At 37.4% G+C, this 27927-nt stretch overlaps 1 protein-coding gene across 3 annotated transcripts in view; it reads left to right on the forward strand.

Moving 5' to 3' along the window:
- Positions 1-5877: 5877 nt before the first annotated feature.
- Positions 5878-27927, forward strand: part of LOC106963703 (ena/VASP-like protein) — a 43893-nt gene continuing 21843 nt past the window's right edge. Inside the window, exons 1-3 of one of the 3 annotated variants that reach the window (XM_015058754.1) lie at positions 5878-6104; positions 22347-22515; positions 23668-23848. In XM_015058754.1, coding sequence (XP_014914240.1) covers positions 6082-6104; positions 22347-22515; positions 23668-23848 — 373 coding nt within the window. In that variant the 5' untranslated portion in view covers positions 5878-6081. Of the gene's footprint in view, positions 6105-8940; positions 9266-22346; positions 22516-23667; positions 23849-26169; positions 26356-27927 lie in introns of those variants that run through there. The other 2 variants (XM_015058753.1, XM_015058755.1) reach the window with 2 other exon arrangements.

The raw sequence follows: 27927 nt of genomic DNA on the forward strand, positions 1-27927 counted from the left end.
ATGGATCCAAGCCATATTTGCTCTTTTAAAAATATATGCTATATTCGAGCTCTACTCAAATTGTCTGATACTCACTGGCGCTAAAAAGAGAGAGAGAAAAAAATGGTTACATACTATAGGCGATTCATAGCGGGCGCCGCCATAAAGGGGGCGCCAAAAACAGGGACGTACAAATTAAATTTTTTCAATTTAATTCTTTATGCTGACTAGAAATAGAAATAAAACAAAACTAACTTACAAGTAACTTTTTAGACAGGAGGAGCTTATTTTAACTTAATAGTTCTTTAATTTTATATAAAAATAGTTAGTTCCACCGGTAGGTTATTTTACTTATCACATCAAATGTCTTGTTATAAGTTAAAATGTTGCCAATTTTTAAAAATCAGTGCTAAGGAATTAAATACTTAAGTTAATCTCCTACGTCTTCTTGCTGAAAAGTTATTTTACTTTTTCTGTATTTAAACAGTGAAGTACCAGACCTGCCACAATAAAAAAATTTGCTGGACTATAAATCGTCCCAGAAGTTATTGCAATGAACAAAAATGTTGTTTTGAACTGGAAGACATTTTAAATATCCAAAATACATAAACAAAACAACAGAAACAACTAATAAAATGAATTATAAATTTGTCCTTCAAAATATAGGCTAGTACAGACGAAATATTTTTGTCATCTAATGTTTAGTAGAAAGAGAGAAAAAAACAATAAATAATGCAAGTAGACATTATTCAGCTTGTTTTAATTTATCATGCGATTAATTGATTTATTGTGACAGCCCTAAACAGCATTATGTAAAATTTACATGACATTATGATATTATTCCCTCATTGAGAACATACCCGGAGGGTTGCCTTGATTCTTCCATGCATGTCTGAGAAGTCTTTCTAACTCCATGGCAGCCATTGAACTGTGCAAAACGCCGGGTTGGACCTAGCCCCGCCTCCAAGGGCAAAGCTCCTCCTCAAAGCTGCAGTCCAAGTTTCTGCATTACAGAGCAACTCCTCAGCTCCTTCAGACTAGCCAGCAACAATTAGCAAACACTTGGTGGAACTGCGCATCATTATACAAGCTACTTCTCAGGGCATCACTGGTAAAGAAAAAAAACTTTGTTAAAGGGTTAATAGAGGAGCCATTTTGTAATGACTTCCTGAAGGCGTAGTTTCAGAAAGAGTGTTTTTTTTTTTAAAGAGACAGAGGCCCAATTTTAAGGCTTTAAATTACAGAGTATCATTTATTTTAAGTAATATTATGTAGTATTTTAAACAAGTGAAGTTAACATAGTTTCTTGATTTTATTATAAAATGGCTGAAAAACATCTAATACTGCCGCTTTAACGGCTGTGACGTACACCTCAGACAGGACAACGCTGCCTTCCTGCTGATCGTGATGTTCTGGCGATCTGCTTGGCTGCTGCCAGGCAGCTCCAGCTCCATCCTGTCGCTTTGCTGGGTCAGAACCAGCAGCTGAACTTCTTTCCTCTCAGACAGCAAACATGTAGGAATCATGTGGCTCCTTCCAGCTGGACAAACGCTGTTTCCTCCCTTTCTGTGGAGCTCGGCTCCTTGCGTCCTGTGTGTTTATTTTTGCCAGAGGCAGGTCTGCTCTTTGACTTAAGCCCAGAAGGGAAGTCTTAAATCTCCACAGAGAAACCACTTGCGTCTTTTACAGTGTATGGAAAAGGTGCAAATTATTGACTAATGAGCTCATCTAAAGTTGATTGACTAACAATTAATTAATAAGCGGCCATTTTCTTTACAACCTGAGTTTTCTCTTGTATCATTCCATAACATGATGTTGTTTTTGATCTTGAAAGAATGTTAAGACTTCTCTCCATGAAGTGAATTAACTCACTACATCCCTCAAAATCAACCATAATCATCAGCATTATGTTTTTTTTCCATCATGTTATAATTTTTCTCCGTTATGCCCTTTGCTTTTCTTGCATATTATTCTCACTTTTGTACCACTTCAGTAATTTTTTAATGAGAACTTGACCCTTTATGTGTTTCCGTTTTCGAATATAAAGTGAAGACTCTGAACTCTGTTTGGAATGTTTCTCTTTCTTGTTCTCGCCGCCATCTTTGTTTCTGTACCAGTTGCTCTGCTTAAGGATGACCAGCGGCGCCCTCTGCTGGATGGCAGCCAAACAACAACACAGAAAAAAGGTCTAAGCCCTAAGCAGAACTTACGAGTTAATCAATTGGGGCTAATTTTAATCTGATAAACCATTAATCAACAGTTAGCTGTAAGTTGGTTGTTTGCATCACTACGGAGGAAGATTTTTATAAAAATGTAACCTCATTCTGGGCTTTGTTGCATAATGTTGGTGCATTGAAGCGTATACATGAGTGCATTTTTAGTCCTTTGGCTGTGCATTGCTTTATGCTGTCAGGTCTGATGAAGTTCTTGCTGCTGGATGAGGAGGAAACTTTAAAACAGTTGGGCTTTTGTCCTGCACCGTCACTGCAGGATCATTTCTGAAGCGCTTGTGCTGGTGACTCATTGTTGGAGAAGTAAAATGATGGAGGACACACTGGGAGGTAAAATGCTGAGCTGCACTGCAGGCTGCTGCTGCTAGCGTCCACGTGAGTCAAAGTCATCCGTCTCCAAGCTTTAAACTGGCAGACAGAGACTCACTATAAACCCTGGAATGTCAGGGAGAAAATTCAACCTTCAAGGGGAGAAAAAATGTCTTTTAACTGTTAATGATTGTGTAGTTTCTATCCGAGGGGTCAGAAGAGGTCAGAAAAGCTCTTAAACTTATTTATTTTCATTTTGTCCCACGTGGAAAAACGTTTGCCATGATTGCAAAGTAGCCGCAGGCTAAAAAAAATCCAAAATCAAGCCTTCAAGTTTTGTAGAGCAAAAACTTCAAAGGAATTTTTACGGCAATCTATTTGGGCCTTTGTAAATGGAGAAAAAGGAGTACATTTCCACCAAAAGCTCAGAAATGTTGTGATTAATCTCAAAAATGTTGTAGAAAAATTGAGATTTGAAATTGAGAAATTTTCATGTTTATTTTTGGAGAAAATTTCTAATATTTTTCTAATATTTTTTCTAGCAAATTTCCTTGTTTTATTTAGAAAAGTTTTTATTTTGTGTCTTTACAGAAATTTACTTATTTATTTTTGCCAACAATGGCCATAGTACACATTTTGCACTTTTGTTGTATTAAAAGAAAGACATCTAATTTTCAGTTTATTTTGGACTTGATTGAATGAATTTATTTTCATAATAAGAACGTTGTTTGGGTGACTTTCTTTCAAAATGCTTGCTCTGTTTAGCCAAATTTAATAAAAAATAAAACCTGATTCTTTCAAAAAGCTGACTTTTATTAAAAAGCCAACTTTTTGGCTTTTTAGTAAAAGTCTCTTGGTTTTCCTTTTTTGTAAAACGTGGTTTTAAAGGCACAGATACTTTGTGCTGTACTTTAGTTTTTCCTGTGTAAGAAAATGATGTTGGTAACGATCTTGATGCTCCGATGATGCTAATCCAGGTGAGTGTTGCTAGCTATCTGCTGCTTTACCTGCTGTCTAGCTGCTCCGGATGTCCTTTTTTTCCTGCATTGATGTAGCCAAACTCCATCAAGTGTTTCTTTTTAAAATGTCTTATATGATTCGTTGTGTTGATGTGTTTTGACGTGCTTCAGCCCCGAGGTAATTTTCCGCCAGAACACGCAAACGTCCCCATTCACTCTCAGCGCGTTAAAGTTCCACACGACAGGATTTGTTGCTGCGCGCTTGCGCAGTGTGAGGGAAAGAGAAGATCAGCTGCACATGCAGCTGAGAAGTGACATACAGATGATCGGTTTTAGTGATCGGCAACAAGAGACAGTGATCTGCGATCACTGATCATATACTTTTCACAGAAATTGGCCGATTATGATCGATCAGCACAGCTCTAATCTTGACCCTGATTACAAATTAAAAGTCTCTGTCTGCATCTGTGGGCTAAATTTGTATTATTTTTTATTTGCAGTTGGGGGTTGCACAAAATCAGCCCAAGGGCCACAAATGGCCCATGGACCACACCTTGGACACCCATGCTTTCTGCAATTCATTTTATTTTCCAACCCATTTTGGCTCTGTGTATAGCTCAAATTTTTGTCTTAAAATTATTTTTTTTCTTAAATTATCTCCAAAACAACACATTTGTTCATAAAGAGAATAAACCCGTCGTAGTCCTTAAATGTGTCCTAAAAGAGACTAAAAGTTTTTTGCTTGTCCAGCAGATGGCAATACTTTCTTTCTCCCCGTTTAAAACTTGCAGCCAAGTTTCACACTTTTTGTGAATTTCTCCAAGAAATAAGTTTGTACTGCTATTATTGCTGCATAACTGTGTCTGTCTCTTTAATAACAATATTAACAATTCATTTTAGTTATTTAACTTTAAAAAAATGCTCTAATGTTAGTATCTTGGTTTTAAAATGGTTAATTTTAGGGAGTTTACATTTTCTTGTCCCTAGGACCTTGACTGGGATTTCTTTTAAATCTGACAATATAAAAAACATAATTATAGCCTCAAAACCACTGTTAGAGAGAATAATGGATTTATATCACAGCTTACAGAGAAATCCTACAAGCAGTAAAATCTGACACCTCTCCATTTCTGTGAAGAAGGAAGTTGGGCTCAGTGTTTCCTTTAGAGGTTTTTGTAGTTTCCTTCAGTGGTTCTTGGTGTAGCGCCTCCACAGGTAAGGAAGGGAACTTTTTTCCCGTTTAGTTTGGATCGTTTGACACAGTGAAGTCTAAAAGCTGAAAATTAATCGAATTTTGCAACTTTGATCCCCAATCGAACTGGACCGTCAGGTGTGGAAACGCCCAAAACATTTAAATCACAAACAAGGAAATACTTTTTTTTTTAAAAATCATGTCCTAATAAATATAAAACATCTTGTTACTGTTGATCAAAAACTTGAGAACTTTAGTGGTGAAGTAATCGCTTGTGGATTTTTAAAAAATTCCTGTTGTATTTCTGTGACCTTATGAGCTCCAGGCTGCATATTTCCTGCCATTTTAAGGCGCACAAAGCCCTCTAATCTTTAAGATTGCTCTTTGTTTGCTTCCTGCACCTCAGCTTGCTGTAAAGAAGCTTAATGTCTGCGTTGCTTCGGCCAGATGGACCTGCGTGCGGACAAACTAAACCCACTTATGAACTTCAGGGAATTATATTACACATAATTGCTGCTCAGTTTGTCTGAACTGGAATAATTTAATGGAATAATGGTAAACAAAGGGTAAACTAGGGCTACACTGTAAAAACACAAAAGTAATTTTGGTGTAGTTTCTAGTGCAAATATTTTATGACACTTGAAATAAGACAAAACTAACTTAAAATATAACTTTTCGGCAAGATGTATAAAGGCTTGCTTTAAGTAAATAATTCCTTAACATTGATGGAAAAAGTTCTAGTTCCATTGACAGATAATTTAACTTATAACATGAGAAAAACTTCTTATTATAAGTGGAATAATCTGCCAATTGCAAATACCTTTTCAACAAGATATGGGAGCATGTTTTAAGTAAATAATTCCTTAATATTGATGAAAAAGTGCTAGTTCCACTGGCAGATTATTTTATTTATAATAAGACATTTTTCCCATGTTATATGTGGAATAATCTGATAGTGGGACTTTTTCATCAATATTAAGGAATTATTTACCAAAAATAAGCGACTATATGTTGCTGAAAAGTTACTTATAATTTTGTCTTATTTTAAGTGTAGTCAGATGATGACCAGGAATACTTGGTAGGAATTTGTGTTTTTGCAGTGTAACATGTAATTTCCATCCTGTGGAAGTCATTCCTCGGGGGCCGGTCTGCAGCGATCACATGCTCTCTCTCTCTCCTTCGTTCCTTTTCCTCTTCATCTCCCTCCTACTCTCTCTCTCTGTGCCTCATGCTTTGCTGGTGTGGTGGTTTCTTAAAAAACAGCTTTTGAGGATGTGAAGAGGGGAAAGACTGAGTGTGCTGCAGCATGTGTGGCTCTCTGTCCTCTCAGACCGACACTTCCCCCTCTCCTCCGTAATCTTCACCTTTTTTTGTATCTCATCTCATCCTCGAGGATAGCGTCCTCTCCGACATGTACTCCCTGGATGACTTCGGGTAAGGCAGCGCGACTCTTCCTCGCCGCCTCTCGTTCTGTGTTTGTGGAGTTGTGCGAGTTGCCGTTGGATTGCTTCTGGAATGTGTGGGAATGATTCTTCGCTCCTGAGTGTTTCTTTTTAAAGCTTGGCTCAGCTTTCAGGCCACATAATCTGCTTCCTTCTCGAAAGAACGCTCGCAGGATTGCTCGTCTGAAAGAAAACAGGGAATTTTTCTGCTTTTGCTTCTGCGTCTAAGCTGCTCTTCGTGCCGTGAACTCCTCTGGTGTGGCAGAGAAAATGAGAAAAATGTGAGGAAAGATGCCAGTTTCTCTTACACCCTCCCGTCGGTGTTTTCTTTGCTTGGAGAGAATTGATTTTGATTAGCTTAGTTCCCATTTTTTTCAGGCAGCAGGAATGAGTTTCTGCCTCAATGCTGCCAATTCGCAGCAGTGATCTGACTCAATGCATCACCTAAAGTAGGAGAGACAGGAAGAAAAGGATAGAGAACGTTAATCTAAGATTGCTGGATGAGCTGGAGTAGCAAGAGCCAGATGACATTCAGACAAAGAGGTTTGAGCATAATATGACAGATTACAGCTGCTCAATGCTGATTTGTTGCAGCTAGCCCACAGATGTGGGTCAGGAGAGATAATATCGATGGTTTGGATTTGACCGCTTGAACTCCAGTGATCTATTGCAACCAGATCACATGGGAAACTTGTCTACATGTCAGAGCATGGAGGGAAAGTGGCTCAGACTGTCATTTCATCTTACAAACACACAGTAATGAAACGATTAATCGGATTAACCATGATTAATCGATTAACCATTAATAATCGGTTAATCGTTAACGGGAGTATGCAGACTTGAAAATATGCAATTGCCTGGAAGAAAAACTTATTCAGAGCTGTATTTAAGCCAAAACTGTACCAAAAAAATCATTTTAAAAAGATCAAACTTCCACAAAAGTCATGCTTAGTTATTGCATTTTATTCACTTAAATGTTTATTTTATTTAAAAAGTAACTTGGTTATTTGTTCAGTTGCGTTTTTTTTAAATGCATTTGTATTATTGTATAAAATAAGCTTTTGTGGTTAGATGGAAAAAAATCTACAGCATTTGTATCCAAATAATCAATTGATCGTCTGAGTAATCAATAGAATACTAAACATACATTTCTTATCAATACGACTGTCAGGTTCATGTTTGCCTGTAAACGAAAGTGCACTGTAAAAACACCAAATCTTACCAAGTATTTTTGGTCTAGATTGTTGTGCAAATATCTTAGTACACTTAAAATAAGACAAAACTCAGTTCACAATATTGGATCTTTTAAGTAAATAATTCTTAATATTGATGAAAAAAATACTAATTCATTGCAACAAGACACTTTCCCAGTAAGTGAAATAACCTGCCAGTGGAGCTAGTACTCTTATTAAGGTGTACTAAGATATTTGCACGAGAAACTAGACAAAAAATACAAAACAGAGAAGAGTTTTTGCAGAGTGCTAATTCCCTTTAGCGATGAGGGCGAGTGACGCTGTCAGTAGGTTGGGGGTTTGTGTTGTGCACTATGTATCCATGTCGATTAGCCTGAGGCCTGATTGGCATCTAAGGACATTTGAATTAAATAATTGATGTAATCTGGGGCGATCAGTGTGCTGGTTTTATGCTTTTCACTAGATATGATATTCTCAATGTATTTAAATATGACCAAATAGTGAATTTAATTCAGTTATCCATTTCAAAAAGGTGAGACTCATATTAAACATAGATGTATTTTGCATTTGTATTAGCCAGTCATATTGTGGAGACGTTTAAAGTAAGGTTAGGTTCCAACACTCAGACATGTCTGCCTACCTAAACCAGGGATCTACAACCTTTACAACCTAAAAATGTTGTTTTCACACCTGATAATCCAGTAGATTTGGTTCAACTGGGGGCCAAAAAAAAAAAACTGTTGCTGCTGTTTTCTTTCACACTGCTTTGTGTCAAACGATCCAAACTAATCGATAAATCTGTTCCCCTCCTCGCCTGTGGGGGCGCTGCACCAAAAACCACTGAACAAAACAACATGAAAACCTCTGAAGAGCGCAAATTCCTTCTTCACAAAATGTAAAGAAAAAAGGAGTAGCATCAGATTTTAACATTTGTAGGATTTCTGTTTTATGTTTGGCAAAAGTCCACAAGCCATTTCTTACAGATATAGGAGCTTGTTTTAAGTACATAATTCCTTAATATTAATGAAATAGTACTTGTTATGTTGGCAGGTAAATTAAATTATGGGAACATTTTCTTCTTATGAGCGAAATAATCTACCAATGAAACTAGCACTTTTCTTTTATCAATAAGCAAAAAAAACTCCATCATGCTGAAAAGTTACTAATAAGTTAGTTTTATCATATTTCAAGTGAACTAAGATATTTGTCCTAGAAAGTAAACCAAAACTACTTGGTAAGATTTTGTGTTTTTGCAGTGTAGAGGTTTGCATGCAGCTTTATGTGTCGGTTTTCCCTGAGCAGAGGCTGAGAAAACAGGGTTGGTCTCTTTGTGGGTGTTGATGGACATTTAGCATGAACCCCTCTGCAGCTAATGAGTCGTATTCATGTATTCACGAGCCGCAGCCGCCCTCTGAGGCCGAGGCCACCCCGATCAATATTAGTCACTGCAGTATAGACCGCTGGTTGTTAATTTAGGCTCTGCTCATCACTGGCTGGTGGAGAGGAGGGGTGAGCGGTACAGCAGGAACCCCAACAGCAGACTGAAAAAGCTGTGTATCATGGAAGGGGGTGGGGCTTAGGATATGAGGTAATCTCCCCTGGGTTAGCATTATGACAATAGCACAGAGGCTCATACACACAGCTGGCAGGTCAATGACTTCATCTCTGCCCGTCTGTCAGTCATCTCTTTGTTGCTGGAAGGATGGATTATTGGTCCCACTGTGGATGCAGCAGTGCATGAATTCAGAACCACTGGGTGCTTCTCATCTCTTTTACCAAAAGGATGTCTTCTTTCCCATCACTTCTTTTTAATTTTGGTCGAATGTGACGGTAAAAGCTGCTCTCCTGCTTCTGTTTCCCTTTTGACCAAAATGGACATTCATCGGGTCCAAGCGGTGCGTTACTGTCTCCCTCAGAGCGTCAGTGACTCGGGGTTGTTTTACAGCCATATTGCTGCCAGGTTTGTGCTAACACTTTCTTTGTCTGTGAAACGATTAATCAGATTAATCATGATGAACTGATTGTTGAAATAATCGTCTAGTAATTTAATAATTGATTAATTGTTAATCAGAGTATAAAGACTCAAAAAAAATCTATTTTCTGAAAGAACAACATATTCAGAGCAGTAATTAAGCTAAAAACATACAAATTGTATTTGCAGTTAAGATAAAAAACCTTTTTCTGTAAATGTGTTTTAGAGAAACTCCTCAAGTTCCATAGTTTTAGTCTCACCTGGTTCAAATTCACTAAATGAATGCTATGTTGTTGCTTTTTAGGCAATAAAATGTTACTTATTTAAAAACTTGAATTATTTTTTTTGTATATTGTATAAAAATGTTAAGTTAAATGTAAATCTGCAGAATGTGGCAGGTTTTAAGTCAGATTAATCAATTTATCATCAGAATAATCGATTAATTGTTAACTGGAGTATGCAGACTTTTAAAAAAGGCAATTTGCATAAAATATTGAGAGTGGTAATTAAACTGTACAAATTGTATAAATATTTTGCATTTAAGATAAAAACACATTTGTCTGTAAATATGTTTTACCCAAAACCCCTGGAGTTGCATAGTTTTAACTTGACTCAGTTCAAATTGTTGTTGCATTTTAGGCAGTAAAATATTTGTTTCTCATTTAAAAAAATAATTTCATTATTTGTTTTTTATTGTATAAAAAATCTTGAGAAGTTAAATGAAAAACATGCAGAATGTGGCATTTTTAAAACTCAGATTAACCAATTAATCAGATTAATCAATTTGTAAAGTAATTGTTAGTTGCATCTGTATTCTGTGGATGAGCATTTCCTCTCATTATAAATATTAGAGAAGAGTGAAATGTTATGACTGAAATTAAATAATAAAAACACTTTATGAGGAATTTTAAATGAGTTAGACAGAGTGAGTGTGAAAAAGGAAGAAAGCTTCTCAACATTTGTGCAGCACAGATGGACAAATCTTCCCTTTTTGTATTTTAATCAGAGCTAAAATACTAATCTGTAATCTTAATCTGCTGTATGGAAACAGAATTGAGTATATTTGGGATTAGTTGCTGTGTACATGACTGGTTTGAGCTAACTGTTATGTTTTTCCTGTAAAACAGTGAAGCTGATCTACCGGTTTGTAGATCCTGTCTTGTTGCATCTTCTCAGTGAAAGTCAGAGATGCAACAAGCCTCGTCGTTATTCTGAACACTCTGCAGCTTTGCACAGAGCATCTCTGAACAGCAGAGCTCTTTAAGGCCTCCATGCATTTTTAATTCACACATGCATTAAACACAGTTCGGCTTCTGGCTGAGGCAGCAGTCTTTCAGGCCGGTGGACTCTGCGGGGATGATGCTAACAGGGTCGCTGCGGTTGTCCCCACAGCTCTGTTGGTGGCCTTGTTCATCTTTAAAAGGAACATTTTGAACAACTGGACCTTTCTGTGTTCCTTCTGCTTAAAATTGTCTTGACTTTTGGGGTAAAAAGTCTTGTTTTGGAGTTTTAAGCTATAAAAATCCACATTTAGCTTTTGACAGTTGTATTTTGTTGGTGTTGTACATACAGGGGCGGCTGCATGCTGAGCCAACTATAACGTACATAATTAAAGAATCAGAAGCAGGGGAATATAATCTCTAGATTACATGTTATTTTCTGGTGCCTTTATATTTGTGCATAAAACATAAAGGGAATTTATTATGCAAAATTTACATTGTGCGTGGTTTTGTTCTTCCATCTGGGTTTCTACTGCTCCTAAAAACAACCCAAGTTCTTAGGGAAGTCTTTTTAATATATTTTGGGTAAATTTAAAAACCTTTTGAATGCAACATTACAAGTCAGCAGGCACTGCCAGTTACCTATCACCCCTATTGAAGCCCAGTCCGTTACCTAGCAACTCCAGCAGACTTCCAGAACTTTTGGTCAGCTAATTTTATTGCTGCATGTGCTGTACAATGGCTGCTGGAAAAGACAACTGTTTTGTTGTTGACTTACCTTCCATAAACCACTTGCTGCATTCTTGTTGCGTGTGCAGGAGGCTCCACTTCTACTTTTCTAAGATGTCTGGTTGTGTAATTGCTCTGTTTTTCATGTGTGAGTGTAAACGTTGAGTTGGGGGCATGGACAGCAACAGCTCATTTAGTGACAAGACGCCTAAAACAGCTCATTCTGAGACTAAAATCTCATCATATCAGAATTATTTTGTGTAAAAATGTTATGAACATGTTGTGTATAGACCACAGACCAATCCTAACCTGTTCAAAGAAGCATAATAGGTCACCTTTAAGGTTTTTAACCCACCAACTAAATCATCACGGGACTAGATTTATGTTTTTTCCACAGTGACTGTGGCATAGAGAGCTAAGCCCACAGCTATATTTATGTGGTTTGCATTAATGCCTTTAGGACTTCGAGTTTCGTTCATTTGGACCATAACCATTCTCGATTGTGCAGTTTTAGTGTTTACTTGTGTGGACCAGATGGGACAGGGGTGGAGATTAGATAAATACACAGACTGTGGAAGTGGGTGCACTCAGGACAACATCTGGGATTGGCATGTTTAGGCTTTGGATATGGATTATAAACCCAGCACAAAAAGTTAAACCATTTGTATTTGGCTTAAGGTTTTCTTTCCTATAGCAACGTTTCTTGGCAATAAGTCTCCAACCGTTGGAAAGCCTGTTTACTCCTTCCTAAATGGTGCCACATTTGTTCAGTGCTTGTCGTAGTTCAAAATTAAGGCAGATTTATCGGTGCTACTCAAAAACATTAAAAATGACAGTGAAGCAAAAGCATCTATTGTCCTGAGAAAGTTTATGCTTGGTTATCTGGCTGCTGACTGTCATCTGCATTTTGTCGATTTGATTGGGATTCCTTCCACTGAAGCCAAGTTTCTCTGTGACATTTTATTATCCTTGAATTGATCCAATCACTTTTACTCATCTCTCCAGCATAGAAGATCTTTGGTCAAAGTAGGAACGCTCACTCTCTTTTTTTTTTCTTTTTTTTTTTTTGTTGCCATTAAGTTTTAGCACATAAGTTTGACTTGATCTGGAGAAAGCAGTTCGATTTCTGTTTTCAGCAACAGGTTGTCATGCTCTGCATTCTGTCTTATATTGGCACGTTTTTAAAAAAAGGGGGAATTACTAGCGCTGAAACCATTAATTGCGATTAATTGATCACTGAAACAATCATCAAATAATTTAACAATTGATTAATTGTTAAATGGAAGATGCAGACCCAAAAGGGCCTTTTGCTGAAAGAACAACACACTCAGAGCAGTAATTATGCCAAAACTGTGCAAATATATACTATATATTTTACATTTAACATGAAATAAGAAAAAAATTGTATGTTCTACCCAAAACTCCTGTTTCAAAGGTTCACCTGTTTCAAATTCTGTGAAAAAACTTCTCTTAATCATCTAATTATTAATTTGTTAATCAAAAAAGAGTCAGTAGATTAAATTTCTAATTATATTTCTGCTTGATTAATTTTTAATCAAGCAAAAAAGGCTGAGTGTTTCACATTTTGATGCAGATGAATCTGGCATTCACTAAAGGAATGCTGTCGATTAATCCCTAAAACAATCAATTAACTCAAATAATCGTTAGTTGCAGCCCTCCTTTTAGAAGTCGTATCTGTTCTTTGATGCAGTTGGTTTTCTCTGTGTGCAGGATTTCTAAGTATTTATGTTGTCTAAATTTAAAATTAAATAGTCTGAACCGCATCAATGTGACTCTTGCTGACTTTGGAGCCAGCAGTGATACTAAAACCCAGCTCACATTGACTCATCTCCATCAGTTTGTTTTTAACAAGCGAACAGAATCTGACCCGGCTTCTCGCTGCCTGTTCTGTTTTTAGTTCCCGGTGCCTGTTTCTCTGCCCGTGAGCAGTACTTTCCCCCGTGGAACAGATTAGAGGTCTTGCGCTGGAGTTAAGTCGTGGTTAATTTAGATTTAAAACTGCTGTGAGGTAATGATCCGCCCGACTTGGCTCGGTCTCTAATCCAACCTGTCAGTCAACTGAACCCCACACCCACCCAAACGCTGGCGCTGTAAATAAATTTGCACACCTCCACCCAAAGCGCCAGCGTCGCCCCAAGGATCCCGGTCAACTCTGGAGACTATCGTAATTACATACATAAAATAAAATCTACGCACTGGAAACAAACTGAGAGTATGAAGGAGTTTTTTCCTGCTTTCTGTTGTCCTAAGCCGTGCCTGAGCTAAAAATATCCGTCTGTTTTATTTTGGGTTTACGTACAGTATGGTACCATGATGTATGGCATGCTGGTGGATAATTATGTGTTTCTATTCCTGTTTGGGGAAGAAGGCAGAGCAGCATGTCACAATCGTAGGGCGGGTTGGTTCAGTCTGAGCAGCAATTTGCATCTCTGAGTCATTTCTATCTGCTACTCTTGGCCTCAACGATTAATTGATTAATCTCTCAATTATTCTTACGATTAATTGCGTACTTGAAAGAAATTGGCACATTTTGCATACTTTTCATTTAACAACTAAACTCTTTTTATACAATATTATAAAAAATATTTCAATTCTTTTGTTGAAAAAGAAAATAAACATTTTATTGCATAAAAAAGATGACATTGCATTCCTTTAGTGAATGATTGACCATTTGTACCTAAAAAAATACTTCTAACATCAAAATGTGAAAATGATGAGATAACACAAGGACTTTTTCAAATAATTATTGTTTTAATTTGCATAATTTGAAGCAGGTAAAGCTAAAACTGACACTTGAGGGGTTTTGGGTAGAACGTCTTTACAGACAGGTTTTTTATTATGTTAAGTTCAAAATGCTTATAGTTTTGTACAGTTTTGCCTTAATTACTGCTCTGAATATGTTCCTCCTTTAGAAAATTGCCTTTTTTTAGCATATAAACTCCAGTTAACAATTAATCGATTAATATTTTAATAATCATTTAATCCGATTAATCATTCCAGCCCTGATAGATTCAATGCTTAAGTTGGAGAAACACAGAAAGCTTATTGGATTCTTCCTCATTCTGCTGTTTATTTACTCCTCTGATGCCGACTTCATGTCTCCATAAGCAGCAACTCCGACCAGTGATGCATTAGACCGTGTAATTATTCCTGCTGCTGCTGCACATGGCAGCCTCTCCCTGTGCTTTTGTCATTCAGGAGCTTTGAGCTGGTTAATGAGCATGAACCAAAACGGATTATTTGAAGGAATAAAGTTGTCACTTTGCAGGACACCTCCTGGTTGGCCCAGTTATATTCAGAGGAATCTGAAAGTGGCGCAGAGGAGGTGTTTAAGATGCGATTATGTAATAAGCATCTTTTATTCCTGTCATACTCGATAGAAAATTATCTCAGTATATTTAAATTTGATGATAAAAAGAGAAAATATCAGTTTCATTCAAAGTGATATATTTTAAGTGTTTAGCATTGATGACTACTGGATTAGAATCACATTTTCCTCCAGTAATTTAAACATTTTCAAAAAGCTCCTAAGGAAAAGGAAATAAGTATTAAGAGTAGAAATTATTTTGGTTTGGGATCATAAAGCCGTTTTTAATAAGTGTCAGCAGGCCTAAGCAGTGATCTGAGCCACAGATAATGTAATAGGGTTAAATAAAACGTCTTCAGAAAATAACATCCATTTAAATTGAATTATAACTGAGGCTTGACTATTTTTAGCTCAAAGAAAGTCACTGTGTGCAGAAAACAAAACTCATACTTTACAGGAATTTTACACACGAGCATCCTTAGAAGGAGCATGGTCAGCCAATCAGAGGTGGACTTTAAAAGAATGATGCTAAAATGTAGCAACGAAACAAAACATTTCTCTAATCTGAATCTGAAAAGTGTGATCGGTCCTGAAGTTTCTTGATGGGTTATCTGGTTCTGAGTACTGGAACACAGCTGCATTGGGAGCCGGAAACTTCCTGTGAAGGAGCCGTCACAACTGTCTGCTCAGCCAATCAGAGATGGACTTTGGATAACCTGCAGACATTGTCGTGTTACCTACATTCAAAAAGCGTACAATGCAAACAAATGTTTGTAAAACCAGCTGACCAAACATACTGGTGCTCTAATTGGGTTGCTAGGCTACAGGCTGGGCTCAGGTTGCTAGGTAATGGCGAACTAGCTGTTCTGCTAATTGTGATTTAGCAATCGGGAGGATTTTGAAGCGGCTCATTTTCCAGATTGTCAAAAAAATGTTAAGTGTTTGGACTGCTTTTAGAAGCATTAGAAACTCAAATGGAAAATTAAAGAGATACAAAATGTTATTTTCCCTTTAAAGGTAAAAGTACAAAATAGTTTGACAAAGTTAAAAGTGAAAGCTCTGATTTGAGTACAAAGCAAAAAAAGGTTAATTCTGCAGACTGCAATATTCTTGTCATCTCTTTTTCATTTATTATTCATCCTAAAGATTTATTTGCTGATGACCTACTTCCATGATGCTTCTGTTTGCTCTTGTGCGAGGTTTAGTTTGCATCGCAGAGACAAAGGTCCAATAATAAATCCGTTCAGACGCCTGCCGCGCGCGCCAGCCTCCAGTGACTCATCGTTTGTTCGGGTTCGTTTGGGCGCCTTCCACTGCGAACCGGCAGGATGAAACAATTAACCCTGGCATTAAAAGCTTACTGTCACGATAACAGAAGTCCTGTCCTTGGGCGGTTTCCAGAGAGGACACCTCATGCTAGTGCCCTCCTTCCTAAGGGGACACTTCCTCAGCCTAGATACAGTTCACTCAGCAAAAGCATAAAACTGAGCATAACATTTCTATTAAATCCACTTCATGTTTTCTGGGGATGCTCGGCTTCGGGCGTTTTTCCCCAGCGCCGAGCTTCCTGCTAATGGACCGATCTGTTCTGGGAGAGAGGAAGCACGTATATATGGGAAAGGATTTGGGTGGAGGAGGTTGGGATGAAGAAGGCACATATGTCCAACCATGTGTGCAGGGAAGTGCTTTACTTAATTCAAAAGGCTGGGAATGTGGCCTCCTTTTCGCCACGCGCCTTTGAGGCGTATTTGACATGAGGAAGTGCTCAGAGTGGCAGAAGTCCTGTTCATATCCTCTCTCCACTGCCTTTAATAATATTTAGCTTCCATTCAGAAATCTGCTCCTCCCAGCGAAAACTCTGTGCCCTGAAATGATTTTCACATTACCTTGGGGCGTCTTTACCACATTAAACCAACACTAAACCATAGATTTTAATATTAAGAAATAATTTCTGTAGAAATGAAACGTGATCCTGTTATTCTTTTGTTTTCTGTGTTTAGACGCTACCCTCCGTTCTGTTTGTGACATGTTAAAGATGAGCTGTTATGATTCCTTGAACAGGTTTGGATAGGTGCTAATTACATTTTTTCACAAGGATCTATCTCACTGTAAATCCAGATAAGCTGCTGCTGGCCACGAACCTCCAACTCAATGTTTACACGCACATGAAAATTGCTGCAAACAGATGTACTATTACATAACCATACGTCTTTGAAAAACATTAGTGCAGCCTCCTGCACAACCAACAATGCAGCAAGTGGTTTCAAAACTGTTATATTTTCCAGCAGCCGTTGTACAACAGTAAAACTAGCTAACCAAAAGTGCTGGAGTTCCGATTGGGTTGCTAGGTGACTAATTGAGCTCTAAGGTTGCTAGGTAACGGGCTGGGCTCCGCTGGCGTTGCTAGGTGAGGCGCAGTGCCTGCTGATTTGTGATGTTACATTCTGGAGGTTTAGAAAGCAGCTTCTTGTGGACCAGAGGCTGAGCACAGAGAGCTGGTGGACTGCTTTCTGTCATGGTGTGGGAACAATCCTCTCATCTTAAACGTAAACAAAACAAAAGAGATGATTGTTGATTTAAAGAGGAACTGGTTTAGATCAAACCTTTTTTACATCATGGGAGAAAAAGTGGAGGTGGTTGAGGAATATAAATACCTCGGTATTCACCTGGACAGCAGACTGGACTGGAGACGCAGCAGGGAAGCGTCCATAAGAAGAGACAGAGCGGCTGGAGGAAGATAAGATCCTCCAAGGTTTGCAGCAAAATGCTGCAGGTCTTCCATCAGTCTGTTGTTGAGAGCCTCATCTGTTGGGGCAGCAGCATCAGAGACCTAAAGACGCTGAACAGCCTGATAAAGAAGAATGGTTCTGTTCTGGTTCTGGTTCTGGTTTTTTGGGCCCAGTAAATCCATCATGTTGGTCTGTCTCCTCCTGCGCTTAATGACGCTTAAAGTCTGCGTTTCCTGGACCTCAGCAGGTGCTGGGGATCTTCTCGGTTGAAGCTCAGCCACTTTTAGCCCCTGGTTGTTCCAGCAGATTGTTCCGATGAGTTTCTCCTTCAGTAGCGTGTGGATCCACGCCCAGTCGGATTTAAACCAGCTGACTGGATTTGGCTGATTTAGGAATTTTATTGGCTTTTTTCCGGCTTTAAGAGACTGTCATGTTGCTTTATTAGTGTGTTTTGCATCATATTCTCGCTGCAGGAAGGAGTTTTTCCTTTAACATGAACATGTACTACTGTGTTGAATTCTCTGTAATGCCCAGTCTTTCCCACACCATAATACCTCCACCACCATGTTTAACAGATGAGTTGGAGGCTTTTGATTTAATCCAATTCCTTTCCTTTTTATTCTCATTTCATCCAGAAATGTGCAGCTGTGCATCATGAGGTGTTCTTAGCCCCCATTCTCATTACATTTCCATTATTTACTGCCTTGATTGGAGTACGGAAAAAATGAAGAGCCCACTTAAAATCATCAGTTTTTCTGATTTTCCTCTGTATAGGTTTATGTTTGAGTAAACCTTTTATTCTATGAACTACTGACAGCATGTCTCTGAAATTCAAAGCAGATATATAGTACTTATTTGCAGAAAATGAGAAATAGTCAAAAACCCGAAAAATATGCAGTGCTTCAAATAATGCAAAGAAAACAAGTTCATATTGATTTAGAGACAACAATACTAATGTTTTAACTCAGGAAGAGTTCAGGAATCAATATTTGGTGGATTAACCAGCAGGTTCTCACTGCAGAGGGCTGTTAGTTTTTTACAGAGCTGTATTTCTTTATTTAGAGCGTTTTTTATCCGTTGAAGCTTTTGTTTGTGTGTAAACTCTGTGGATTTGCTCTAACCCGAGACTGTTTGCACAAAATTAAAAATCAGATCTCGTTAGTGATAAATCTCTCAGTACCTTGATAATAATCTGATTACGATAGTTAAAAACGGTGCTTAATAAAAAGGCACAAGTTGTCAGAAATGCAGATAAATCACAAATTTTTCATTTCTGTATTTTTTTTATAACTTCCAAGTTGGAAATGTTTTTAAGTCTTATTTTATTGTCACAACAGAGTAATCTGAAAAAGATCCTGTTGTGCAACTAAAGAAAACAGTTTACATATAAAAATCTTACTATCTACAGATGCAGTTCTTCAGTTTAAACTCTTAGGAACAGCTGGTTGACCTTTGACCTTCAGTGTTATTCTCTCTGCTGCTCAGAAACCCAGTTTGATTCATCAAGTTAGTTTAATGTCACTGATCAGGATTTTCAGCTAGAGTTGACCTTTTCAGCCCAACATGGTCATTAAATTAAATTAAATTAAATTAAATATTAAGAAATACTTGGGGTGTTTTGTGTCACTCTATTTTTTTCTATTCTTAATCCAGTTTGGCTTTGATTAATAGATGTAGAAAAATTCAAATTGTGATCTCAGTCTCTTAAATTAATGTAAAACAACTAAATATGTATATGAAAAACCACTGAGAATACCATCTTTATCTTAGACTACTATCAGTTTTTAGTTTTTCTGTTCAGTTTTGTGCATGAAGAGTGAAGATTTTTTTATCAGCCAGTAGTAATAATAAACCATAAAAGTCAATATTACTGCAAATAATTGATCTAAATCAGGGCCTGATAATAATAACAGGAGTAATTGAGTGCTCCTGTAAATGAATTTTATGGAGATTATTTTAATATTTTTCTCTTTTTACTACTAAAATAATGGCACAATGTAAACATAGTGACATTTAATGGATTAAAATACCAAAAATATCCTGTTTTTATTTAAAAAAAATCTTGTTTAAAGTGGGAAAAAATAAAATATGACATATGTTTACAACATCTTTATTAAGCTGATTTTTTTTTAGATTTAAGGTTCTTAGATCCTTTTAAAATTTATTTCATGCTGTGGAAAAAACTCATAATTTATCAAAATAAATGTTGCTGATTGACAAACCTGAGGACCTAACAACTGTTTTTAAGGATTATAGCAAAATGTAAATGTATTTTCTGGAACTTATTTCAGTGTTTACTTATTTTTATTTTTTAAAAACAGTGGAGTTTTGTAAACATTATGAGCTTCAAGGTGTTAAAAATAGAAAAAATGTATTTACACCTCAATTCTTGGGAAAAATATTTAATATTTTTGCAGTTCAGTTTTTTAGGCAGTTTCTCCTGTATTAAGGACAGATGCATTGGGCTTCATAGCTCTTTAAGGTTAAAGCTTTTCTAAATAAACTTTTTCTGCAACTCGTCTTCTTAGCCCAAAGTCGACTGGGAATTAGCCTCTAGTATTCATTGTTCAAGATTAGGTTAGATTTTTATTTTAATCAAAATAATCTGAGTAATCTGATCCAATCTAATGCCAGTACCAAGGTCACACACAGAAGGATTTTTAAGAAGAAGCTGTGAAATCTTCTCTTTTAAATTGTGCTGCCTCTCACGTTTCTGTTCCTCTTTTTCTGCTTTCCTACTCATGATGGAGCAACACACAAAGCAGAACAAGACAAAAACATTCAGTTTGAGTTTCTGCATCATCTTCCAGCCCGGCGGTTTAAACTGCTCCAGAAATAGGAGCTGTTTTCGTAAGGAGAGAGTCGGCCGCCTCCCTTCGCGCCCCTCCCTTCGCGCCCCTCCCTTCGCGCTCCCAGATTGACTCTGGTGGTCTGCGGAGCCTCTGAAGTGGAGAGACGTGTTTGTTATGTGATTAGAGGCTCTGCTACTCACATTCAGACGTGCAGGAAGCACATAATCTGCAGAAATCCCACATTGTTTAACATTTAGAGAAATTAAATTCAAGGGCTTGCCAGTGATTGCTCATTATTTTCCACTTAAAATTATAGTTTTGGAGTAAATTTCCTCCTAAAATCTGATAAATAAGAATGATACTGGTGCACTTAAATAAATTAGAATATTATCACAAAGTTAATTTATTTCAGCTATTCAATTAAAAAATCAAATACATTTATCACACAGATTGATATATTACAACCATCTATGTCTGTAATTGTTCATAATTTTGACTTAAACTGATAAAATAGTTTTTTTAATATAGAAATGTGGGGAAAAAAATATCCATGCACTGTATAGTATAGGTACTTAAAGGACTTATATAGGGTTTATTTTGCGTCAATACTCTTATTTATTAGAGTCTCAGCTTGTTTTAATTATCTTTCAGCCTGTCTGCATTGTTTGTCCTAAACGAGTTTCACAATAACCTCAAAGATGTTTTATTCCTGTTTTTTTTCCCACACTTTTTTCTTCCACTGAACTTTCCACATCAACCATTTCTTTAGCTGTGAGTTTTTGTGACCCACAAAAGGTTTACTGGACAACATTCAAGTCAGCAACCACAACTTAAGATTTTTCTATTAAATGTCTCAGAGTTATTGCTCAAAATAATCAAAATAGGTAAAATCTTGAAATGCCTCCACTTATGTGTAATTAATATTTATGACTTTGTCTCTTTTAAAGGAAGAACTGAAATAAATCAACTCTTTAGGGAAATTCTTGGAAACATCCTGGATAACTGGAATAAGTTTGATTTTGCATCTGATGTTTATTAGAGGAGCTTCTTAATGTCAGAAGTCGTCCTCTTGAAGAACAGTTCAGTTTGTGCACCGGCGTTCTTAACATTTAATAGAAATAATTATCTGTTTTCAGTCGGTGTGAGTCAAACTGGTTATATTGCTTTGGGATTTCGTCTGGAGTCGATTCATCCAGTTGTTTAGAGAGCGGATAAAGACTGGAGAAGAACTTTATCATCACTGCTGAATTGTTTGAAGCTGAGAGGAAAGTGGGGACAATGTGGCAGCTGAACAGTGGGAAAAAGATCTGAGACGGAGCTGTTGCTGCAGAGCAGCGTCTCATGGTGCTTTGATATTTCAGTTATGACGTCTTCAAAGTTTTTCACCTCAAACTGCTGCAGCACATTTTGGACAGAAACTCAAACTCTTTCAACTTTCCATGTTTCATCATGCTGAAACTGCAGCTTCTATTTATTTCACTGAGTTTTCAGTTTTATTCACTAATATAAATCTGAAAAGTGTGGTGTGCACATTTGCAATGGCATATCAGAGTAAAAAGGAGCAATTTCTGCCAAAGGACTTGGAAATTTCTGAGTTTTTTCTATCAAATGTTCATCAAATGTTAGTCATTTAATCGTTAGTCAATGGACAATATCAATCAGCTTTAATCAATAACTTGCATCCCTAGTTGAGTCATGTCTGTTGATTTTAACCAATCATAAATTTCTGTTAATGTGGCTTAATTTTGTTTGCTGGTAAAATAAAAAATTCTCACTCTGGTGATGTGCATATGGATCAAACACTTCAGTTTATCCTATCATTATCCTCAACACACATGCACACGCACACACACACACACACACACGCACACACACACACACACACACACACACACCCTTCTTTGCTCGAACTTCTTAACACCACAACCAGCACCACTACAGAAGCAGAAATCCTCCGGGTTCAGTTTTAGGTCTGCTTTGCTGTTTTTGTAAGCGTCCCCAGCCTTTGCCCTGTAATCACAGGCTGGCAGATTCCTGCTAAGCCTGGATATTTTTTCCTGAGGTGGTTAAAAACAAGAAAGTTGTGCGACCCATGGGAAACCTCGGATTGGCATGAAATTTTTTAATAATTGACTTTTATTGGTGCCTGAAACAGGAAAAAGCCCCCAGTGGATCAGTGTAACGTCTCGGCTCTTTACTGAGATGATAAACCAGATATTCTGTATTCCACACATTAACATGGACCTTCCTCTCCTCCTCCTCCTCCTCCAGTGAGCAGAGCATCTGCCAGGCGCGGGCCTCTGTGATGGTCTACGATGACGCCAGTAAGAAGTGGGTGCCCATCAAGCCGGGGCAGCAGGGCTTCAGCCGCATCAACATCTACCACAACACTGCCAACAACACCTTCAGAGTGGTGGGGGTCAAACTGCAGGACCAGCAGGTGAGGGGTCACCTGGACGCCACATCCAAGCGGCTTTACTAAAAACACAAAACACAGCAGCCAGTTACAAAAGTAAAGTGTTTAAAAACAAACAGCTGGCTGAATTGTAATGATGATTTGGCTAATGGTGTAGCACAAAGTTCAGTTCTTGAGCTTATCCTATTCATTGCTTACATGTTTTCACATACCCTTCTTTTTAGCTTCAGATAAGGTTTATTGTTTCATGTTTTCACGCCTGATAGTCCAATAGACTGGGTTTGATTTGGGACCAAGATTGCAACATTTGTTACATTTTCAGCTGCCTTCACACTGCACTGTGTAATTGATAAACCTGTTCACTTCTTCGCCTGTGGGGGTGCTGCACCAAAAGCCACTGACAGAAATGACATGAAAACCTCTGAAGAAGACATGAGCGCACCTTCCTTCTTCACAAATGTAAACAAAAATGGCTGCACCGTAAAAACACAAAGTCTTACCAAATAGTTTATTGTTCAGACTAACTCACAAGTAACCTTTTGACAAGATACATAAGATTATTTTAAGCTAATAATTCCCTAATATTTACAAGAAGTACCAGTTCACATTATTTCAGTTTCTAACAAGACATTTTCCCCATGTTTTAAGTGACATTATCTGCCAGTGGACTTGAACTTTTTCATCAATATTAAGGAATTATTAACTTAAAACAACCTGCTGTATCTTCATGAAACATTACTTATACATTAGTTTTATCTTATTTCAAGTGTGAAGATATTTGAACTAATTAGACCAAACTACTTGTCAGGATTTTGTGTTTTTGTGGTTGTAAGAGTTGTTTATTGTCTGTGGTCAAAGACCAGGAGACATTTCTCCCACTAGCGCTAGACTCTTGTGTTTGTTTTGGTTGCATTTACCCAGAATGCCCTGTGCTGCAGTCCGCTTCCTGCTTTTGGAGCGTTCTCCAGTCGCATATAGATTCGACCCAAACCAGAGTTCACTTCAACCGAACCGAGGCTGAGGTTTTGTCAGCTTTTTGGTCTACATCAGAGTTCGATTGCGTATTCACACCTCACCATATGAAGCGGACTTTCTAGACAAACGGACTGGAGTTGGATTTATGCGGACTGAACAGAGCTGATGTGAATCCACCATGCTTCTTTCTCTTTCCTCTAGGTGGTTATCAACTACTCCATAGTGAAGGGTCTGAAGTACAACCAGGCCACCCCGACCTTCCATCAGTGGCGGGACGCTCGGCAGGTCTACGGGCTGAACTTTGCCAGTAAGGAGGAGGCCACCACCTTCTCCAACGCCATGCTGTTCGCCCTCAATGTCCTCAGCTCCCCCGACAGCGGAGGTGAGGCGTCGTCTGACCTCCATCTGATATATTATAACATATTTCATTAAATTGAGATAAGGGGTACTTTCTCCTACTTGTTGCTTTTTCCCTTTTTTTCTAGAACATGTTTGAAATTAATAAATAAATATAAAAATCTATCCATCCGTTATCTAAACTCACTTAACAGGACAAACAACCAGGCAAATAGGGAGTGAACTTTTACTACGTTATTTTGTGATGATATTGAGATAACAACAAAGATTATGATCAACAAGCTATTAATCATATAGCTAGCTTTGTTTTAACTAATAATTAAAACTTATCATGACAACAATAAATCAAATTCTTATGATAAAAAAATTTATGCTAAATTCCCACACCTACATGCAAACACTCAGAAAGACCCCCAGGCTCGGATTTGAACCCAGAACCTTCTTAGGCACCGTTATTTCTACCACAAATCTTCACTGATGTTTTGTTTTTATTTTAAAAATGGCCAAAATGGGTTGAAAACTTTTGTATTTTGAGAAGCCCTGGAAACGTTTCTGGGCAAAAGTCAAAGGTTTTGAGAAAAAGTTGCTGGTTTCCACTAGGGCTGTAGTGATACAATAATCTCACGATACGATACACGATATTCTGATCACGATGCGATATATATATATATATATTGCGATATTCAGCAAATGATACAATTCAATACACTTTTGTGATTTTCTGAAAGATTTTAGAGGGACAGAGTGATTTTGGTGACATTTTGTGACTGTTATAGAGTTGGTTGGATTGAATTAATTTAACTGAAAACTGATTAAAAGCACCAACTACACAATACCTGCACCAACTACACAATACCTGGCTCTGGTTGGACATGGACACAGACTTAAAGTCGACAGCTGGACAAAATGAATCAAAGTGGTGAGAAAACATGTTTAATTGAAACAGTACAAACTGTAGCTTACATGCATTTGTAAAGTAAATAAAGTGCACCAAGTACCTGCTCTGAATAGTTTGATACCTTTTTAACCTTGACACTTAACATCTGAAGGAATCACTCTAAGCCTGATGACCTAATTACTCTCCTGGCAAAGCAAGCAGTGAGTGAGCAAGGTGACAGTTGGATGTTACGATACTTGCGGATGAATATCGATTTTTTTTCTAGGAAAGAAAATATCAATGTATATCGCAAAATCGATATTGTTACGCAGCCCTCGTTTCCACCAGGAGCTGGTGACTCTGATATCAGTTTTATCTTCATATCAGCAGTTTTTCTGTTTTTAAACGAGCTGTGCCCCAGTGTAGGCTTTAATGAGAATTATACTCATAATAATGCTGTAATCAGCACATTTTAAATTGGAAAAAAGGCCAAACAAAGAGAGAAATCTTAAATAGTTGGTAATTCACTTGCTATAGTTTGAACCATCTGCGCAGTAAGTCAGCCCAGAAGTTGCAGATTTGGGATTTTTTGTGTAACAGCAAGGAATCATGGGAATCACTGATGCTGCTGTGCTAGAAAGTCTAATTAACTGAATTAATTACACCTGCATTGCTCTGCTCAATAGTAAATCACTATGACGCAGTAACAATGCTGTTGGTCAGAATTAGATTGTTTTTATTTTCTTGCAGTTTTATTCACATTTTCTGCACAAACTTTTAGCAAAAAATGATTTATACCCTTATATCTCCTAACTCTGATAACTTTTTTGATCTTTGATAAGGTCTTAAAGGCTTTTTTCTGAATAATGCTACTCAGGTGGATTATTTAATATTTAGTCGGATTTTTCACATTCAGTAAATTCAGTGAAGTGTAAAAAAAAATTACCTGCTAAGCTGATCTTTACTGCTCCCTGCTGGTTGATATCAGGTACTGCAGCTGTAATCCCAGCGCCAACAAACGACATGAGCAGGAGAGTTGTTGCATTTTATTTGTATTTTTTTTAGTGTGTTTTCTAACTTGTGGATATTTTTTAACTTAAAGTTGTGTAAATATTTTTACATATATTTTAACTCGTGTAAAGCAATTTTTTCCCAGATTCCCAGATTTAGAGTTATTACACATGTGCAGTGAACAAAACAAAATATTAAAACCCTGAAGTGTATTTACAGCTAAACTTACTCATACTCTTAGTTTACCAGATAGCTTCAGAGCATCTCTGGTTACAGGCCACTTATATACTCAGAGTGTGTGTGTGCGTGTGTGCGTGTGTGTGGGTGTGCGTGTGTGTGCGTGTGTGTGTTTTATTGCACTGTCATTCCATCCCATCTTGTGACCCTCCCGATGAAGCTAAAATATCTCTCGTGGAGCCTAAATGTCGTACCTTTTTTTTTTTTTGTCGTCATCGTTCGTCTCGTGTCCATCCATGGGAAACGCTGTCATGCGTCTCCAGCTGTTTGCTGTTGAAAGCTGCTGCAGTGGCAGCAGCGGCTGGTTGTTAGCAGCTTGTGGAGTTAGCGACGTTTGGCCGGCATGCTGATTCCTGAGATTTCAACCAGTGACCTCAGACTGGTTTCTTCAGCCGTCATCATCCTCAGTAAGTGTCATGTTGGGTTGAGGAGGAACCTGCATGACAATCCGGCATGTTTTCCATGCTACTGCAGCAGCTTCTAATAGAGACATACTGATTTTTTAACATTGCTTTCGACTATTCTTCTGCAAGAAGAAAGTAACTTTTTTATATTAAACACCAAAAGAGATTGCAGCAGATTGTTGGTGTGACCGCACATTTATCTCTTCACCCTTTGGACCAGGTGCTACAGTAAAAAGCCGCTTCCTCTTAAACAGAGGAGTTTTACGAGTAAAGCAGTATTTTCCACACATGTTTATAGATTTATTTGCAGCTGAGCAGCCTGGAAAAGCATTGAACTTGTTTCCAGGTAGCGATCTGCTAAAGAGAAAACATTAAAACACTGAACGTGTTTCTTTTCCACGATCTGGATGAGAGCGTTTCACTCGCATCATGCAGGTTTTTTATTTTCCTCGCTGTTTGACTGTAAATTATACTAATTTCTGCTTAGTGTGTAAGCATTACCTGAATTATTTCTGCTTGCAAAATACCAGAATTTTTATAGATATATTTTAGAACCTTCATAAAATTCAGAAGTTTTAATCAACTAAGATTAAATAATTTGGGAAAACCCAGACAAAGACGTCCACTGCAAAAATACAAAATATTACCAAGTACTTTTATCTATGGAGCAACTCAAACATGCTGCTTCCTCCTGTGACTTGTAAAAAATAATCTAAAGTCAAAATATTAGGAGAAAGTTGTAGACCGCCTCACGTTTGATTCACCCTTCGGTACAATTCCCAGGTACTGGAACGTTCCCCATTCATCTGTTTAAATAATCATGTGGATATATAAACAGTATGGGAATGTCCAGCCATTATAAAGCTTAGCAAGGAAACTGTCTCTGAGATAAGCTACTGTAGTTCACTAAGGTGTTCTTAGTCACCTGAATGACCTTTGCACCAAATCAGTTACGAAGTGACAAAAAAAACACGTTTTTGTGCTTCATTTGACTCTCCACAGCTTGAATAAGGGCACTAATAAATATATCCATCCATTTTAATACATTTTTAAAAGAACTTATCAGAAAGGAATTTCAAAAATAACTTAAAATCAATAATATCTGATATGAAGCAGGGAAAAGATTTGGTTTGAGGTAGTGATTCAAAACAAGGTAATATGTGTATGTAAATGTCTGGTTTGATCTGCAGATAAAAAAATAAATATGTTCACTATTTTCTCACATTTTAGTTAACTCATCCAAACTCATCCAGCATTATAGTAACAGAGTAGAGGGTCCAGCAGATTTTGGGGTTTATTCTACTGAGTCACCAGAAGTGATCTTTAATTTTATTTCTTAGATAAAATTAAAGACATTAACTTTTTGTTTTTACCATACTGAATCTCAGAAATGTTCACGTTGGTAAAAAGGGATGTTTCTGTGAATTTTCCTCCCGGTTTTTACACATATGGCTACAATTCAGCTAAAAAACAAACACACCTCTATCCAAATAATGTTCCACAATGATTTTTGTGTGATTAATATGTATGTAATAATTAGGGTTAATAATTAGAAGTCTAGTCAAAGGAAGAAAG

This window comes from Poecilia latipinna, unplaced genomic scaffold, assembly GCF_001443285.1.
Source record: "Poecilia latipinna isolate Pla-1442-1.1 unplaced genomic scaffold, P_latipinna-1.0 Scaffold1570, whole genome shotgun sequence".
NCBI lineage: Eukaryota > Metazoa > Chordata > Actinopteri > Cyprinodontiformes > Poeciliidae > Poecilia > Poecilia latipinna.